Genomic DNA, 20,275 nt, shown 5'->3' with positions numbered 1-20,275 from the left:
CAAAATTCTCAGAATTGTGCGGCAGAAGTTTAACTGAAGCCTCAAACGTAATAATTTTTCAGCAGGCAATTTCTGTTCAATTAAATTGCCACAATTTTATTATAATAATCCTTACATTTGATAAGGGTGCCTTATGTTGTTGAGACGTCTTCACAGAATGCGTTGCAAAGTGGATTGACTGTGTACTGTATGAGTGAAACGCGGCAGCCAATTACGCACAGCCATGTAACACAAACAGTCATGGAGTGAATGACCACATTTTTTCCCGCTAATGTTTAAAACTGGGTTCTACTGACTGCTAGGTAAACAGAGGTGTGTAGATTAAGGAAACTTATGCAACGTTTCGTACCACCTGGGAATCAAAACCTGGTCCTCTCACTTGCGAGGTGAGTGCTCTAACCACTACGCTTCGGGACCGGAGTTGGGATTCTTCCATGTTTGTATACAAGGCTGATTGAAGGATAGAAAGGAGAGAGTAGGGCTAAATGGTTGTTTTTCAGGTTGGAGGAAGGTGGTCCGTTGTGTGACAGAGGTCCATGTCGGGGCCTCTCCTTTTTCCCATTTACATCAATGCCGTGAACTTGGATATAGCGAGTATGGAATCAAAATTTGATACCAAGCTAGGAAGTATTGTAAATATGGAGGAGGATGGCGAGAGACTGCACAATGGGCAGACTGGGTTCAGTGAAGGGAAATGTGAGGATATTCATTTTGTGCTGAAAATTTCAATGTTTCTAAGGATTATTACAATCCAAGACCAATCCAGCACCTGCTTTGCCTCAGTTTAACACAGCTGTCAAGGCTACATACAGTCGCTCCCCATTCACAGACGCCAACATCGCAGATTTATTACACACAAGGCGTTGCATTGGAGAGAGATCTAAAGAATAGTTTTGTCTATTAATATTGTTTAAAGCAAGACTCCCTTTTTAAAAGGGGTACTTGTCTTAAAAAACACTGATGTGCATGCATTCAGATTGGTGTAATTCAAGCCCACAGCTCCTAGACAGCAACCCTAGCAGATTTACCCATTTGCAGCATCGTATATTAAGGCATCATACAGTTTTATATGGGTGCTAACTAACATTTACACTGCCATTAAGAGCAAAGAAAAACAAACCGAATTATAGGAAATATCTAACTAATTGCAATGGGAAGACCTTATATGATATGCTGTCCTGTTGCATCTACACTTGCAACCAAAGGATCCAAAATGGAATGTAGATTGACACACAGACAGACATTTCATCTTTATCGACACTCATCTGGGAGGACTCCTGCGGGAGGATTCAGCGGGAGGACTCAGCACTTTTAAAATGTCATTTTGTTGTTGTTGCCATGGCTTCACTTCGTCTGTGTTCTTTATTTTGTTCCAGCCACTTGGTTACATGTGTTCTCTGACACAGGATGCCACAGTGCCATAGTCAGCCAATGCGGCCACAAGATTTAACTGCAGTGCATGCGTACAAACATACATGCTCTGTGACACAGGATGCCACAGCGCCATGGTCAGCCATGGTCAGCCGACACGGTCACCAGGTATAACTGCAGTGTGCGCGTACATACATAGGTGCTCTGTGACACACGATGCCACAGCGCCATTTTGACTCGGTGGCCTCCACGTGTAACTGCAGCAAAAAACACAACTGGAAATAACTCATGAACAACAGGAGATACCCAGAAACAAATATGCCAATGTCACTCCTAGGTGCAAGGCCTATCCAATGAGGTATAAATCATATCTCTACGTCAATCGCTTATTGAGATCCTTCTTGAAGCGCGGACAATGTTGTTTTATTAGTATAGAAGATAGATAGAAAAAGATAGATTTAAACAAATAGAATCACAGTGCTTATTTTGCATTAATTAATAGTGAGTTAATAGCCCTTGCACTTGGGTTTGAAGTTGCTGAGCTTTGGGTTAGGGTTAGTTAGGTTGCTTTACAACCTGTTCTGGTGAAGTGAAAGATCCTGTGGCGCTATTGGAAAAGAGAAGGGAGTTTCTCCCTCTCCAAGTGTCCTGGTCAACAATCCCCTAAATAAAATTGGTCACTTACTCCATGGCGGTTTGTGGGACACACTCCATGCTGTGTGTAACTGGCTGCTGGGATTCACCCACAAAATACACTTTACAGTGCCTTGGGACGTCCTCCCGACGTGAAAGGCGCTATACAAATGTAATCTTGTTGTTGTTGTTGTTTGCAGCATATTCTGTGAAGCGCATTGAGACATCTCAACGACATGATAAGACGCTGTGGCATTTCCAACAACACAATCCTTCCCTAACACTGCACTTGTGACAAACTGGACTGAAAGATCAATACTTAATAAACATCTCCAGTATTGAGTCATCTTAAGTGAAAGACTATAAATAGCTAGAGATGTCTCCTTCTTATGCTTCCCTCACTCAATCTGGTTTAACGGGGCGTGGGAGGTAGAGGAAGAGATACAGCAAGGAGGGTAGCACCCAGTGAGAGGGAGAGTTTAGCATATCAATAAAATGAAGCTCGAGGTGGAGCTTCCAACTAAGAAAACCTGCTGGTTTTCATTTTAAATAAAATACCTTTTCAAGAGAAACAATGATCATTTTGCCTGAAGTACCACTTGCTTGGCCATCGCCCTTATAAAAACCACAGTTGAACTGTTGCAACAGAACCTCCTTTCTACCACAAGAGATGGTTATCAGTCAGTGCCTCAGGCAAAATGCTGACGTTGAATACAACAACAAAATTACATTTGTATAGCGCTTTTCACGTCGGGAGGACGTCCCAAGGCGAACAGGAAGTTTATTGGCTTTGATGCGGTAATGAAAGGGTGCAGCAACCCGAGATCAATCCTGATCCTTTTATAAAAATAAACCCCAAGTACATATTTCTCTGCACCACAAGCTCACGTTGGGGTGCAGAGAAATATATACTTGAGGTTTGTTGGGGTGCAGTTCAGTGGGTGCAAGCACCTTACTCAGGTGACCATTAGTCGTGTTAAAAAAACAAGCTGTATTTACCTAGCTGATCCAGTTAATGCCTCAGTGTTCCTACTGGTGTACTCTACACTTTAGGTTTCAGACATTCAGACCATAAAATATAGTCAATTCACGTTACAGTATATTCTGTGAAGTGCTTGGCAATGCCTCAAAGACCTGATAAGGCACTATATCAAATGCAAGGATTATTATTATTATTATTGACTGGCTGCCTCGCTATGCCTGTATCTGGAGCTTTCAACAAAGGAAGATGGTCTCAAAGCAATTTATAATAATCACTGATGACGGGAAGGAGGGGGAAAACCACGGATGGTGGCCAAAGGCACAGTCCACGAAATAGATTTTTTTTTAAACTGATTGGAACAAAGGAAGAGTTATTCTTGATGTGGAACATTATATAGAATTCTATCACTCATCTCCATCTAAAGCTCCCTCATCTCCATGTACCAGATAATAATAATAATAAAGCGCCTTATCACATTTTCTGAGATGTCTGAAAGCGCTTCACAGAATATACTGTAAAGTGCAACATCATTGTCGGCTAACATGAGGTGTTCAGTCAGTGAGGTGGTGAGATGCAATTCAACAATGTAAGCTAAAACTAATTCAGCTACGTTGTTCTATTATATATAGATTAGTGCAGCTCCACACAGCTCCCAAACTCTGATGCTGTGGAACAAGAATGACCAGGGCAGGGAGATTCCTGGAAGTAAAACCTAACAGGGCCATTTGTGAACAATATCTGCACTACAGTAGATCTAAGCTAACTCAGAAAAAACAGGGAAAGAGGAAGCAAAACATGTTGGGACATTTGAATATTTTTACAGGAACAGCTAATCTGAAATCCTGGAAGAGATTTAGATCAGAAATTCTTTGAATCCCTAATTCAAGCCTTCTTAAGGAACAGGAAAACCAGTTTTTAATGACTGTCATTGATGAATACCAGTTTCTTTCTCCAGAGAGTCAATCGATTAAAAAAATTATTTCAACCTTTTTAAAATGTAGGGTTCTTCATATCCACAGTGCTGAATTAAATAATTATTTCCTCCCATCACTACACACTTTCTTTTAAAAAAATACAACTCATTGCACATATTGTTTTGCTCACAAAATATACATTCAATTCACAGCATATTCTGTGAAGCGCTTTGAGACGTCTCGAAGACGTGATATGGCACTAGATCAACTGCAAGGATTATTATTATAGGAGGTTGTGGACATTCAGAATTTGAAATTAGATAATAATAATAATCCTTGCATTTGATATAGCGCTTTTCACGTCAGGAGGACGTCCCAAAGCGCTTCACAGAACACACTGTAAAGTGATTTGACTGTATATTTGTGGGCAAACGCGGCAGCCAATTGCGCACAGCAATGTCCCACAAACAGTCGTGGATTGAAAATGACCAATGAATTATTGTTTTTGGTTTTGGAGGGATTATTATTAGGCTCTGTGTGGAGTAAGGAAACTGAACTGGTGGAATTCGCTTTAGTTTTAGGACAATTGTTGCCTGAATATTTGAGTCAGCGGCTGGCTTTGAGGTTGAAAAGCACAAATGGTTGAGCTTCAGCTCCCAGGAACAGGACTGCAAACTGACTCTCCTGCTGGCTCTACACCAGCAGCCCAAATCAGCGGCCTCCCATTTTTCTGAACGCACAAATTCTCTCTTATTGCATGACACTAGCAGCTGAGTTCTTTAGTGTACAATAAAGGCATTCATTAACCATGCGTTCACTATGACCTCTGCAGTGAAGCACAAACCCAGAACATAAGGGAGTATTTTAATAATGCGCACATGAAGTCTCTACTGTGTCCAAGCAGCTTGTGTGATCTCATGTAACAGCTGGTTGGTTGTACAGTGCATCCAAAGAAATGATGAAGCTTATGATGATGATAACTTGGGAATATGTATCTCACATAAACATTTATAGCCAGAGTCTTCATTAACCGGCAACTTTGTACACATCAAAGCAGATTAAAATCAGAACACCAGCATTAGGAATACAGATAACAAGTTTTCATAACATATTTTTATAAAAACTTTGTAAAAGTTGTTATTTTTTTATTTAACTTAGTTGATTTGGAAAAATTTCAACAGTTTATCTTGATCCAGCTCTTCGAGAATGTGTTTCCATTTCTTTCCTCTCAAGGGTAGAACCTTGCACCATGGGATGGTTCAGCCGAGTGCTGGAATCAGCAGGAGTAGCGGGTATATACTTTGGGGGTAGGAGAGTGTTGAGACAGAGGCGCTGTTGAAGAGGAAGGTCTTGAGATGGGCCTTGAAGGAGGCAAAGGGAGGGAGCGAGGTGAAGGTACTATGGGATGGAGTTCCAAAGGATGGGGGTAGAAACAACAACAACAGCACCAACAAAACTACATTCGTATAGTGCCTTTCACACCAGGAGGAAGTCCCCAGGCTGGGAGAGTCACCCAAGACCCACACTGAAGTCTCAATTTTTCCATTCAGGCCAAAACAACAAGGACAAGAGAAATGCACCACTACTATCCTGACCTCACCTCACACCTAACCCAGCATAGAGCAAGTATGTTGATCTGTATGGTTTAGTATCACACGATAAAGAAACTAGATAACACAGGTTGGGTTACCCAGATGTGTGCTCAATTTGACATTTAAAATAAGTTTCTTTTGTTAAATAGGCCTCTAACATGCAATCGCTAACTTAATGAGTTACTGCTGATTCAGTCTATGCCAAGAATTCTACAATATCACAGTAACATTAGGAACACACACACAGCCCTGATTCAAATCAAAACAGGAATCCACTAATCTTATGCCTTTGCTGTAAACGTTCTATTCTGCAGTGAAAAAGCTTGTTGTAACACCACAGTGAAGAACAAGAATGGATTCACGGTCCACAGTCACAGTGCATCAAAATTAGTTTGTGGTTACACTTGCATTCGGCTGTCAGCCTCTACACCCCGAAACTCTGGAACACTCTTCCTCTACACCTCAGTCTTGCATCTTCCCCAACTTCAGGTCGAACCTATGGTCACCTCCACCTCCCCCAGCTCAGCGATGTGCTCCACCACTGTCAAGTGCTCTGGACACTTCCCTGCGCGAGGGGCGCTATACAAATGCAAGTTGTTGTTATGTGTATAAAACTCAGAATGCCATTAACTTTTTTCACAGCCCTTTCAACTTGTGAAGCTACTTTTAAGCAGTTATTCACCTGCATTCCCAAGTTTCTTTGCTCGTCCCCTCCTTGCAAGTCCTGCCATGTTGCGCTGCCATACATTTCATTCCCTCAACTGTCCAGCGCCTTGGAATGTCCTCCCGAAGTGAAAGGGACTATATCAATACAACTTGTTACTGGGTCAGATTTAGAAACTATGAGCGATTTATAGCTTCATTGAAAAACCAATGACAGAGTGACAGGATGGCACGCCTGGCTGAGTGCAGCTCCTCAGGTAAGGTGCGAGCTCCAACTAATCCGATCAATATGGAACAATTTTCACTGTCATAACATCAGTTGCATTGGAAGGATGAATGGATAATTTTAGTGCAACATGACCCACATTCATAAATATTTGAACAGACTACATCCTTTTTTGGTATACAGGCAATAGTGTCGGAACAATCAAACATAAATCAACAGAAAGTTTTGATTCACTGTACAACGGCTTACTGATATATTCTTCAGCAACCAATTAATTTCACTGAATGACATGCAGACCTGCAGCCATTAGAGGCTGCTTGTTAAAAAGAAGATAAATCACTTCAATTTACAAGGAATAAATTAGGAAAAGCAATAGAGAACAAAGCGAGGATCAAAGAATACAGGATGTGGAGAGAATACAAGTGAGTCAAATCGGTTTAATCCAAACACAAGCAGTTGGAAGGCAAACACACCAAAATGACAGAGGTTGAATTGCAAGTTAACATACCATAAGACCTCCACGAAAACAGAAGTAAATTGAAGGCCTCAGTAATGAGTACATCCTGTGGCAATGTAGACAATCAGTTCGTCATACTCAATCATGATGAAAAAAGATTGCCAATACCACATGAAACTGTATGGCAATTAGTTTCCAACTGGTGATGGGGTGGTCATCAAAAGGTCATCATCCTGAAACGTTAACTCACTTTCCTCTCTCCATAGATGCTGCCTGACCTGCTGAGTGCTCCCAGCAACTTTGCTTTTTATTTCAGATTTCCAGCATCTGCAGTATTTTTCGTTTTATTAAAGAGTTTGGGTGCTGAAACTGACCAAATTTCTCTTCAGTCACTCCTCCCCCCCGTTATTCACTCAAATAATGATGGGAGGATGGAGGGAAGGAAGAGAACGTGGAGGGGATGGTAGCCAGAGTTGTTGCTGTAAAGCCAAAGCTAAACAAACAAAGAAAAAAAATACTTTTCAGCAGCCAGCCTCAGAAAAGCCATTAAAAAAACCATTGTAATGGGATGCCAGTCATTTCATTTCTCAGCCTGCGGAACTCATGCTTGCACAAACAACACAATTCTTAAAGTGGCCAAGATGGAGTGAAACAAGCTTCCCAATATTGACGAGATTCCCCAAAACAACAATAAGTCACAAGGGAGTTTGATCGTCATTCACTGAGTCACACTGGAAGGGGCAGCTGTTGATTGTTCACACCAGCACAGAGGGCACAGATGGATGCGTTGGTGTCGTAGAAGCATGAAATTGCAACGCTTCCTGGCCCCAACACAAACCAGAAAATCTCCATTTAAATATTTACGCGTTCCTGTGGAATAAGCAATACCGTACATAAATTTGCTTTAAGTCTGGAGCATAAATTTTACCCTTGTTCAGGGAGTTTTACAGGGCCCACTTCTCCAGTTTACATCATTGATAAACAAATGAAGAGTGCATCTAGCAAGTAAAATTACTAATCTACAATTATGTTGTCAAGCGGTCTGTGGTAAGACCAAGTGGATAAGGATCTGGGGAAGAATTAGGCGACTTAGAGAATGTCAGCGCAATTATTTATTTAAAATAAATCATCAATGCATTTGATATAGTGCCTATAACTTTGAAAACCACAAAGAGCTTTAGAGTAATTACTCAAAGTGCAAGTGCAAGCAAACGTGGCGGCCAATTTGCGATGTCCCAAACAGCCAGCAGGAGAATGAGCAATTTATTGGGGGGATTGCTGGCCAGATCACCAAGAGAAACTCCCTTCTCTTTTTGAAATAGCATCATGGAACCCTAGGTAACATGAGCCTGAACTGGCAGACAGGATCTTGATTCAACATCTCAACTAAAGGATGTCAAGACTCGACTGTGATGCAGGGTTTGAACCCACAACATTCTGACTGAGCCGCCAGAATGAGAATGATACCAAGTGATACGCAAGCTGACAACAGAACAGGAAACGTGCGGAGATAATAAATAGATATCTAGCAGCAAAGATGGATAATGAAAATTATGTGTGTGGTGATCATTCACTTACTAAATGTTTCTGTAAATCTTTCTACAACAACAACAACAACAACAAGATTCCATTTATTGAGCGCCTTTCACGTCGGGAGGACGTCCCAAGGCGCTGTACAGTTGGGTCAGGACCCGAGCATTGGGGAAATGGTCAGGGTGAGGGGAGGGAAGGGAGGGAGCGAGGAGGGGGGAAATGGTGAGGGGAGGGAAGGGAGGGAGCGAGGAGGGGGTAGAGAGTCGAGAGGGGAGCTGAAGGCACGGTCAAAGAGAAAGGTCTTGAGACCGGCCTTGAAGGAGAAAAGGGAGGAAGCGGCGAAGGCACTGGGGGATAGAGTTCCAGAGCCTCGGGGCTGAAGGCCCGGCCACCGATAGTAGGGCGGTTGGGGCGGGGGATGTGGAGCAGACCGGAGCCAGAGGAACGGAGGGTACGGGCGGGTAGGTAGGGGGATAGTAGGTCGGAGAGGTAGGAGGGAGCGAGGCCGTGAATGGCCTTGTAGGTGAGGGTGAGGATCTTGAATTCGAGGTGAGGGTGAGGATCTTGAATTCGAATTCTAAGCAAGTTAATGGAGTACTGGTACACTTGTCAAGCACATTTGTAGTTGAAAATGCGTTAGTCACATTAGGAAGAGTGTATGCATTTTTTTTAAAAAAATCAAAAGGACATCTTAGAGAACAACAAGCAGAGCAATTTCTGAGCATTGGGCTCGAGTTATGCTGTGTTCAAACTGTTGTCATTGGAGAATGGACGTTGATGATAGAGATGTGCTATGTCTTGTGAAAGATTAAAAAGCTCCATCTTTTTAATTCAATTTAACACAATTCGAAAAGAGAAGGGAAAATCTACCACAAGTTAATAATACTGCACCAAGGTTACCTGACAGCTAATGGTGGCAGCGTGGCTGAAATAGGGTTGAACCAGCAAAACAGCTTTTGGCTGAAAACCTAACATACTTTTTAAAAACATCGAGGTGTCAAAGTTAGTGATTTATCTGATGTTTTTCCAACGTTATCTTTTATATTCTATTAATATAACACTTTCTCATTCTGCTGGGGTACACACTAGTTTTTATTCACCGTTTTGCCTTGATACAAAGGAAGTGTTCTTTACAGAGCGGTTACATATTGTACTAACTGCTTCAGCAGTCAGCCGAGAGCATCCTCTCAGCCATAGCAGTATTTACTTCCTGCAGAGTGTTTGTCAGGCACCTCAACTTCACACAATACAAGTGGGTCACATTTTGCCCATATCCACATACTATAATGTGATGTTCTGCCGTATCCCCTTGTACCAAGTTCCTCTTGGAGAACACACAATTAAATGACAGGAAAGGTTACCATTTGGGGAAGACACTTGTACAGTGATTTCACCTAATTGGACATGAATACCTAAAGGTCACAAGCTTGAAACCTCAGCTTTTCTGAGTTACTTCCCCCGACCATAGTCAGCTTTAAACTTTTAAGCCTTACTTGAGATGTCAGAGCAAAATCATAGACTGTTCTAACTACACCCATTTGACCGAAGCAGGTAAAGACTTTTACAGACAGTAAGGAAATGTCTGGAACAGGTTACAGGAGTTGGTACTTGCAGCCAGGATTAATTTAAGGGAGGTTATAATAGTGCCAACGAGAGGATTTGAACCCAGAAAATATGCAGTCAATTCACTTTGCAGTATATTCTGTGTAGCACTTTGAGACATCTCTAAGACATGATAAGGCACTATATCAAATTCAAGGATTATACTTATAATCTTCGGAGTCAGAGGCAAGAATGATACCACTGTGGCAGGCTGACACACAAAATTGTGCTGTACCGAGGCATACGCAGGAAGGCACAAGATATCCATGGGGTATTTATTGCCTATTTGCCACATAGAAATAAACCGTTCAGAATAAATCTTTTCACCATACTCAGCACAAATCTATCATAGTGTTTCGAATACATTTTAGCCTGATGATTCACAGGCCGTGCTGACAGGAACTGCATCACTAACCACAGCACTCCAACAAGCAACAAACAATATTTCCTCTCAACATCTTGCTTTTATTTTATTCTTTTAAATTTCTCCCTCCTATTTTTTTGGCCAGCCGGGTGGGTGTCTGACACATCCATCACTGTTGCTTAAGAGCCTCCAAATCAAACTGAGAATTCCATGCACATGGAAATCCCAGAGATAGATTGTTGGAATGGAATGCGCTCTCTCTCTCCCCTCCAGAGAGGCAATGATAAACCAAGAAAGTTTGAGTGAATTCAGAATTAAGACCATTTCCCAGCAATCCCAGTTGGTACAGGCTTAAGATGAGCGCAGATTCCCTATAAACCTTCAGGGCCAAGTCTCAATGATCTTTATGCCTGTATTTCCGACTGTTATGGGTGCATCTATATCAAATGCAATGATTATTATTATTATTTGATGCCCTACTGCATAATAACATAATGCACAACGGGATAGCAGCAAGCTCAATGCAAGAATTCAGTGCTAAAATTCTCCTCACATACACTATGCTTCTGTGGCAGTTATTAACTGCATTAGAATTGGGATTAAGTATCACAACCCTGTACTGTAGAGGTTCCTGATTATTTGCAAATAGCACTCAAACCAACACCATTGATAATCAGTTTTATTATTCTGATAACTGGCATCTCTTTATCAGCTGATTAATGCGCTCGGAGCAAAAAAGTCAGAATATTTCCCAGTTCAGCAATTTGGTTAATTCGTACTGAAGGAGCTCCAGCTCCAAATATCTGGTTGATTAAAGGTTAATGAAGTCATTAATCACATTCCCAAACTAACCACAGTCACTTGGCTTTGTTGCTCTTCGCTATACACTTCAAAGCCACACTTGGCACGTCCAAGGGCAAACCAGCCAAAGGCTGAGCTGGACGTTTAATGGAGCACTAGATGTTTCCTATGTTTGGGAAAGGGGGTGATGTGTAATCTTATCCTATTTTACAAAATACAAATCCAACAAATACTATTGTGTATAAACCAGAACAGCATTTCCTGTTGAGCTGGTAAAAAGTAGCTGTTAGTCTCAGAAGGCAGAGTGAATCAGAAGACACTAAAATTAATTCCTATACATGTAACAGTGGATAGTTGTGAAGTGGAATGAGTTTAGGAATAATTGTCACTGCTTGCATAGCGCTTACTGCAGCAATTCCTTTAATAGTCAAATGAGTAGCTTTGCTCTTAGGCACTTCCTCTTGACAGTTTCTTCATCGTGTACTATTTCATCTCAAGGTATTCGCAACATGTGACTGCAGCTGGTAGATCAAGACTTCAGAACCTTCGAAGCAAAGGAAGATTTCTCATCATTTCATAGTGAAAAATATGCACATGGCATTTTACAATAAATATTAAGTTATTTCAATACTTTGGAAGTCATTTTTTAAAAGTACTTTTTTCCCTGGAGATGACATAATTGAGAAGGATCTTGACTCAGGTGTGCAAAATAATTAAGGGGTTCAATAAAGGTAAACACAATAGACTGCTTCCACTTGTTGTAGATCCATAAGAAGGGGGCATAAATATAAATAAAATAGCCCTAACAAGGAGGAACTTCTTCAAATTGATGAAAATTTACAGCTACTGGAACTTACTGCCAATAGCTGTGATCGAAGTTAAAAAGCTTCAATCCATTTAAGAGGAAACACATGCACAATAGCGAATGTAATGGAGTACGGGGGAGGGGGGAATTAAGATAGGTGGAGATTCCTGTGAAGTATTAATACCCGGTATGGACTAGTTGGGCCGGTTGGCCCATTTCAGTGTGCTAGATACTATGAAAGAATAGAAGAGCAAGCTACTTTTTACACCACTAACCAATTTGGGTCAGGTCAGGAAATAATAATAATTGCATTTTATATAGCACCTTGTCACATCGTTGAGACGCCTCAAAGCGCTTCACAGAATATATTGTAAAGTGAATTGACTATATTTTGTGAACAAATCTATTAAATAAAAATAAACTAGTGACTCATGTGCAAACTGGTTTCTGGATTGACAGCAACGCTTAAGAATCTGGCAGAATCCTCACACAAGCAGCTTCCGACTACTAAAGAAGTGAAGTGAATCTCAAGCCACCTAGGGCGAAAGAGAAGTAAAACTAAAGCCATTCTGTAGAAATATGTTCCAGTCCATCTGATACCATGACACATATTGAGGTAGAGGTCATGGAGGTGGCTTTGTTTCCACCAATATTTCTTAAAAAACAAATTTCTCTCGCCAATTTTCTCCCGCCTCTGATTCTTGTTCTTGTGAGCATACCGAAAAGTTTACAATAATAATAATAATCCTGGCATTTGATATAGTACCTTATCACCTCCTCGAGACACATCAAGGATTGACTGTATTTTAGCGACGAATGCAGCAGCTAAATTGTCCAGCCAAGGACACCAAGGGAAACTCACTTTTCTTTTTGCATAGTGCCATGGGATCTTTTTCCACCCACCTGAACAGGCAGACGGGACATCGGTTTAACATCTAGCCAAAGAATAGCACCTCCGACAATGCAAAACACACACCCAGCACTGCATTAGACTACGTGACTCCAAGTCCTAATTAAAGACACAACCTTCTGACTCAGAGGCGAGAGTACTGCACAGGCTATACTTGACTCATGCTGCAGCCATTTAACTCACCATGGTAATTTCTTCTCACTCACAGTCCATGCAGTTCAGACTCAGCAGCAGATGTATCACTATTCACTCTCTGTACCAAAGCCACGTCACCAAAGCACATACTCTCCATAGTCCATCACAATCATTATTGAAGCTAACTCACTGACCAGCACCTCAGACTTCCCCTCTACATCCCATGGGCCCACTCACTCACGTTTATTTTTATTTCCAACTACCATTGCACCTCAGGGAGTCGGGGAAACAGCGGAAGGAATCCCAGCTTCATTTGTATGCTTTATTCAACACCAGTCTCTATGTGAACTGTGCAAGTCCTGCAAACATGGACAATAGTCAGGCTAGCGTAGAGTATTAGACCATCAGATTACGCTTGAAACCTTAAAGTTTATCTGTGGGACTCAACAGGAAGGAACCATGGCAAGAGTCAACTCTTACTAGTAAACTGGAAAGGATGATAAAGCAGGACCACAGCAAAAAAGTAAAAGGCTGTGATGGCAATCCAAAAGCAAAACAGTGCAAAATCACCTCTGGAGATAGACCTACTATTGCCAACAACACCTCATTGTACTTTGGCACAGGTACAGCTCATCATTGGTGTCAAAGGTTCACCGTAAAGGCAGCATGACTCGGTGTTTATATACACGATGTGAAACGCAATGTGTGGCTTTGTCTGAAAACAACACGATCAATTCTATATGACTCACAGAATACCGATCAGAAAGTAACAACAGATCAGTGCCCAAAGGTAATTTCACAAGAGTTCGTATAGAGCAAAGGATTTAAAATATACTGCTGGCTGGAATGTAGTACCCCTTACATAAAACCATTTACATTCAAACTGCCACCCATGGGGTCATGCTAACAACAAGTCGCATTTATATACATTAATATATCGCCCTTCACATAAGGTAGCATCTCAGAGAGTTTAAACAAAGACCACTCACTTCACATAAACATAAACCAATAAAAGTCACTTCTGGACCATTGTGCTGTATCTTGTAGTGACTTGGTAGTATCTGGAGAGAAACTCCCTTCTATTCAAATAATGACATGGGATAAACAGGGCCATAGAATCTGAACGCAAAGGAGTAATGCTAAACCTGTACAAATGATTAGCTACGCCACCATTGGGAGTATTGAACACCTTATTATTGGAAGGACAGCAAGATCACAGAAAGGGAGCAGAGATTCCCTAGAATAAGTGATAAGCCTTACCTTGGAGGAGAAACTGGACTGTTTCACTGAGAACAGATGAAAGAAGACCTAATTGACATTTGTACAATTTTTTTGTGACCCCAAACCCCAGCTTGGGTCCATAACTCTGGCTGTCCAGCGCCTTGTAAAGGTGCTTTACAAATGTAATTTTGTTGCTGCTGCTGTGGTTTGATAAAATAAAGAGGGAGAAATGATTCCCAGTGGCCAGTGAGTCAGGAACTAAAGGGAAGGGAATTACCAAACCAGCAAAGGGAGAAGTTATTTTTTTTTAATGCAGTGGGTTATTAGGACCTGGAATGCCCCGTAACCTGCGGTTAAGGTAGAATCAATATTAGTTCTTAAGAGAAAATAGCTCTGAATGCAAATATCTGAACAGGAGAAAAGGGCAGGAGAATTGGACTGAAGTTATGGCTTTCAGAGATCAGCACAAACGCAGTGGACAAATGGTCCTTGGACACTGGGAAAATTCTCTTTTTGAACAGTGCCATGGGAATTTATCGCCTCATCCAAAGGACAGCACCCCCAAAGCTATAGGAGAATAAGACACTAATATTCGAAAGACTTCATTAAGTACCATTCTGCATTCTTCTTAAAAACTTCTAGTAAATTCATCTCAAATGCAGCAATTCAGCTTGATGTGTTCATTAATCTCTAAAGGAATAATTAAACACAAAACTGTCACAAAAATTCACATCATTAGCGTTTTCTGTTCTTATGAAGCTGATCTACACTGTTTAAAGGAAAATAACAGCTTTGATCATTGTGATCAACACAGCTACAGAAGGTCAAAGACTAACACAGCATGACTCCAACGTTAAAGGCCTTTCAGGTAAAATGCAACAGGTTCATAATCATTTCTACAAAGCATGAAGCAGCCACAATTTAACATTTAGCTAAGATTTACAAGACTTACGGACGATTGATAACCCCGGAGGACATTAAGGCAGCATTTCAACATTGCAGGACTGAACTAAGAGGAAGTCAGAATTCATATAAAGTAGGAAGTCACAAATTAAGCTTTTCAGTTTAAAAAAAGGACATTGGAGAGCTGTATTAACCCTTACTTAACTCTGAAGTTTAAATAAAATTAGAATGAAAACAAACACATAAAGATGCACCTTTACCAAAGGCAATAAATTTTCAAAACGCTCCTTTAGCAATCAACAAATCTGGATAATTAGGTGTTTGTAAATTGACGCAAATGATACTAAGCAATCGAGGCCATTTGATTCCTGGTTTGTGTCACATTGCTAATCCTGCTGGCTTGGGTTAACTACACTATGCTAGTCTGGAGGGTGAGTGGAAGATGGAAAAAGTAAACACAATTCACAATATCCAGGGATCACTACTGGAAGTGTACCAATGTAGATAATGGATAAGCACAGGCATAGGCTTGACTCTGATGTCCTCACAATCTAATCATCTACTGGGACTCGGAATCCTGGCTCAGGTATTTTGCCGACTTGGGCATAGACATCCCTCCACTTGAGCAACAGAGAACCCGTGAACATGCCAACATAAGTGGTTAATTATAATTTTAAAAGATTGCATATAGTATTACTAAATTTAACTCTTAGTCTCTACTAGCTATTTATAGTAATGATAATAATACTCGCATTTGATAGAGCATCTTATCATGCTAAATAGATTGTAAAGTGAATTGACTGTGTATTTTGTGAGCTAAATAATAAGTTTTATAATCATAAACTGGCATTACTAAGAGTACTGTATTAACTTCTAAAGTATTCTGTTAAAAAAGGATTGAGTTCTCAATTGTACACATGAATCTTGGTGCATATTAGATTTCCAGCAGTGATCAATATGAGTCACTGTTCAAACAGCCTCCTTCCACATGAATTCACATAATCAATGAGCAACGATCAGAGAATCTGACCAGGAGGTGAATAATAAAGCATCAGTAAAACAAGACTGAGTTAATAATCTCACCCCTTCAGTTCACACTTGGCAACTAAGTACAACCACTAATAGTGCCTCTCTAAAACTAACCCATTCAGATTCAAAACAAACTAAACAAATGCAAATTGCACCCACAAACTACATAGTCAATCCATTTTACAGTGTATCATGTGAAGCGCTTTGAAACATCTCGTTGATGTGATAAGGTGCAGTACCAAATGCAAGGATTATTATTTAAAAGAGGGCTGTATTTTTGCAACCCCATCAGTTCCACCATTTTGAACAGAAAGGCGAACAGACTCCAGCTCTGCCTTTCCACCTGCCTGCTGCCTAATCATGTTTGACAGGCAACATATAGCAGTAACAAAAACAGACACTGGATCAGTCACTGTAGCCAATCATTTTATTTTTTACATATTCTGCGCAGTACTTTCAGCAACAATGAAACTACACTATCAAAGGCATTCAGCTGTCTACATTTTTATACCAGGTAATAAACCACTCCCACCGAAATATTCTATGATGTCAGAGGCACTTAATAGTTAAGATATCTCATTTTAAAAAAGGGCACAAACGATGTTGAAATAAGGAGAGTAATCATTTCATGTTTAAAGAAAGGTATTGCAGGAATATTTTTTAGCAGGATTAGTTTTGCAAACAGTCTCAAATCGCAGGAATTGTTTTACAAAAAAAAGTTTGTCAGCTGTTGATCAATATTGGTAAACTCATTCAGATTCAATACAATACAAAATTACATCCAATAAAAACTGTTCCTGGAAACTTTATAGTCCCCTACGTGACAAAAAGGTTAGCCCTCTGTCAACAGGGAGTGTCCCAGCCCACATTTTAAAGAGCGATTTTAGAAAACATCTGGCTTGCTCCTTCAACAAGTGCTTTGGAATTGTTCCAACTGAAACCCTATAATTTAACAAATCTCATAATAAGCTGTGCGATAAACCGAGGCGTGATCTTGGCACATTTGTCGTGCAGTTTTGCTTGGATGCTCCTTGCACTGTGTTAGCTGCTTAACTTTCGGTGAAGCTTCCAGCATCAATACAATATTACATTTGCAAGGTGCCTTTCACATTGGGAGGATGTCCCAAGGCGCTGAACAGTGAGGGATTAGGACCCAAGAGGGGGAGGGGACTGGGTCAAGGAGGGTAGGAGGCAGGGAGGGTGGCCGAAAGCACGGTCGAAGCGGAGGGTTTTGAGGCGTGCCCTGAAGGAGGCATGGGAGGGAGTGAGGCAAAAGTTTTAGAGGGGCAATCGGTGGCTCTCATCCATCCCCAGCCCCCTTCCCCTCCTTTTCACTGCACTGAACAATTTCCCAGTGACTAGCTGAACCCTACCCACTTAACATTGCTCTTACACTGGGGTGACCATACATCCTGTGGACAGTCCCCGAATGAGGTACTGTGATCCTGGGGCCAAGTTTGTCAGGTCTTGAATTCAGCAACAAACTGAGCGAGAGCTATAAAATTCTAAAACAGATACACTCAGCCGCTAATAATATAATAATAATAATCCTTGCATTTGATATAGCACTTTTCACGTCTTCTGGACATCTCAAAGCGCTTCACAGAATGTGCTGTAAAGTGAATTGGCTTTCAGTTTGACAGTGTTGACAGCGGCTAAACTGAAGTGAACTGACTAATCCAACACTGCTTCTCCAGAAACCGCCAGCATCAGGAAATGCGGTGAGGTTTTTCTTTGTTGCATCTCCCCGGATTTGCTTTGCAAAACATGGTCACCCTAACACACATATCCCTCCCCACCACGGGCAATCAGGGAACCCGCAGAGGTGCCAGAAATTAAAATAGGTTTGAAGCCCAAAGCCACTCTTAACACTAGCTACGGCGCATTATAATGTGCTCCGGGGACGCTACCCCACTCGAAGGGCGCTACGTAAAATGCAAGTTGTTGCTGTAGACGGGCAGCAGCAACGTGGACTATTGAGGTCAGGGCTTCTGACATACACAGTCACTGCGCTTTACACTGTATCCTGCGAAGCGCTTTGGGACGTGTCTCAACGATGTGATCATTGAGATTGCTACATCAAACGCCAGGATTATTATTAGTAGTAGTAGTAGTAGCATTATTATTATTAAAAGGTCCTCAAAGAGGCGGAGAGAGGTTTACACAAAAGTTATGCAGGAAGTCAGGCCCCCGCCCAAAAGCCATTTTTTTCACTTGCAAATGACACCCAAAAACCCGGCCGACCTGTGCAACCGAACCCGCTACCGGCGGCTCGTCCCGCCCCCACGCCAGGGCGCCTCCCATTGGCCGGCGAGCGTCACCGCGCGCTCCTGATTGGCCGCCGGCCGCCGTCCATCAAGCCCAGGGGCGGGGCGGGGCGGGCGGGCTAGCACGTTAGGTTGAGAAACTCCAATCCGCCCCCTCGGGGACAGAGCCCAAACTTCAAACTTTTTTTCCCTCCCGTCTCCTGCCTCGAGGCCGCCGCCCGCCTCCCCGGCCCCGGGCCGCCTTCCGACTGCTCGAGCGCCGTTCCCCGCCTCTCTCAGTGACATTCACTCACTCACTCACTCACCTGAATGGACTCGCCGGCCATGGCGCGAGCGGTGGGTGACCGTTGGGGGCGGCTCTTCGGCGACCGTTAGTCAGTCAGTCAGTCAGTCAGTCGGCGCGGCTCATCGCCTCACACCCGCGCTCTCTCAATCTCTCTCCTCTCCGACAGCTTCTCTTCTCCTCAGACTCCTCTGCGCTCGGCTCCCGGCGGCGGCCGTGGTGTGGGAGAGCCGTCTGTCTGTCCGCCTGTCACCGCGAACAGCTTCCCCTTCTCTCTGTGTTTTCCTGCCGCCGGCGGCTCGAGCGCGCCGCCTGACCGTGCCACGTGACGTAACGTCCGTCGCAGGGAGGGAGGGAGGGAGGGTGGGAGGGGTGGGGCGCGGCGCTCCTGACGTCACCGCGGCGCCAGACGTCACACGCGTAAGGCGCTCGCTCGAGGTGAGACGCGGGGCGGGGCTTGGCGGAGGGAGGGAGGGGCGGGGCAATGCGGGAGGCGGGGGCAACGCCCCCGACGTCACGTCACCTCGCCTCGCAAGCGAAAGGACCCGGGTTCGGTTCCTGGGTGCGTCAGAGCGAAACCTTATAATAATAAACCGTGCATTTGATATAGCGCTTTTCACGTCAGGAGGACGTCCCAAAGCGCTTCACAGAATATACTGTAAAGTGAATTGACTGTATATTTGTGGGCGAACGCGGCAGCCAATCGCGCGCAGCAGCGTCCCCACAAACAGTCGTAGATTGAAAATGATCAATTTATTATTGTTAGGCAAGTTTCCCTACTCCCTACACTTACACACACACAGCAACAACAACTTTCACTTGTATAGCGCCCTCCACGCGAGGTCGAGTCTCTGGGCACTTAACAGTGGCGGCACAGGCTTCTGGTACCTAGCAGTAAGCTTGATAGTCGATTGGCAGATCGCTTTACCAGTACTAATGATCCCTCAAAAAAATAATAATAATGCGGTCACTCAATCCATGACTGCTTGTGGGACGCTGCCGTGCGCAATTGGCTGCCGTGTTTTGCCCACAAAAATAGACAGTCAATTCACCACAGTGTATCCTGTGAAGCGCTTTGAGACGTCTCGAAGACTGTAACAAATGCAAAGATTATTATTATTATCTAACACATAGAGGGATATATTTACATAGGTAGTTCGGGACATATGTGCATACCAGGAAGGTGGAAGGTGAACTAGATGGACCTTGTCTTTTTTTCGCCAAGCATTTCTTATGTTCTTATGTATCTCACACATGCAACTCAGCTGTCAAAGATTTATATTCTTAAATTCCAGTCACGGTGTGTGCCAGCTCCCTGATAGAGCTGAATATTTACATTTACATAGATTTGTACAGCATGGAAACAGACCACTCGGCCCAACCAGTCCGTGCCGATGTTTATACTCCACATGAGTTTCCACCCACTCCTTCCTCCCTCATGTGCATTTCTAGTTTCCTCTTAAATTAATGTCTCAATAGTAGCGCTCTCACCTCTGAGTTAGAAGGTTGAGGGTTCAAGCCCCCACATTGGGACTTGGAATTGCACAGTCTAAGCTGATGCTCCAACACAGTGCTGGGGGGGTG

General features: G+C 42.6%; 1 protein-coding gene across 1 annotated transcript in view; it reads right to left on the bottom strand.

The window, feature by feature from the left end:
• Positions 1–19,010, bottom strand: part of pkn1a (protein kinase N1a) — a 51,370-nt gene extending 32,360 nt beyond the window's left edge. Inside the window, exon 1 of the mRNA XM_007909389.2 lies at positions 18,714–19,010. Coding sequence (XP_007907580.1) covers positions 18,714–18,734 — 21 coding nt within the window. The 5' untranslated portion in view covers positions 18,735–19,010. The remainder of the gene's footprint in view (positions 1–18,713) is intronic.
• Positions 19,011–20,275: the final 1,265 nt, after the last annotated feature.

This window comes from Callorhinchus milii, unplaced genomic scaffold (assembly GCF_018977255.1).
Source record: "Callorhinchus milii isolate IMCB2004 unplaced genomic scaffold, IMCB_Cmil_1.0 Scaffold29, whole genome shotgun sequence".
Classification (NCBI taxonomy): domain Eukaryota; kingdom Metazoa; phylum Chordata; class Chondrichthyes; order Chimaeriformes; family Callorhinchidae; genus Callorhinchus; species Callorhinchus milii.
This window is presented reverse-complemented; position numbering and strand designations above follow the sequence as displayed.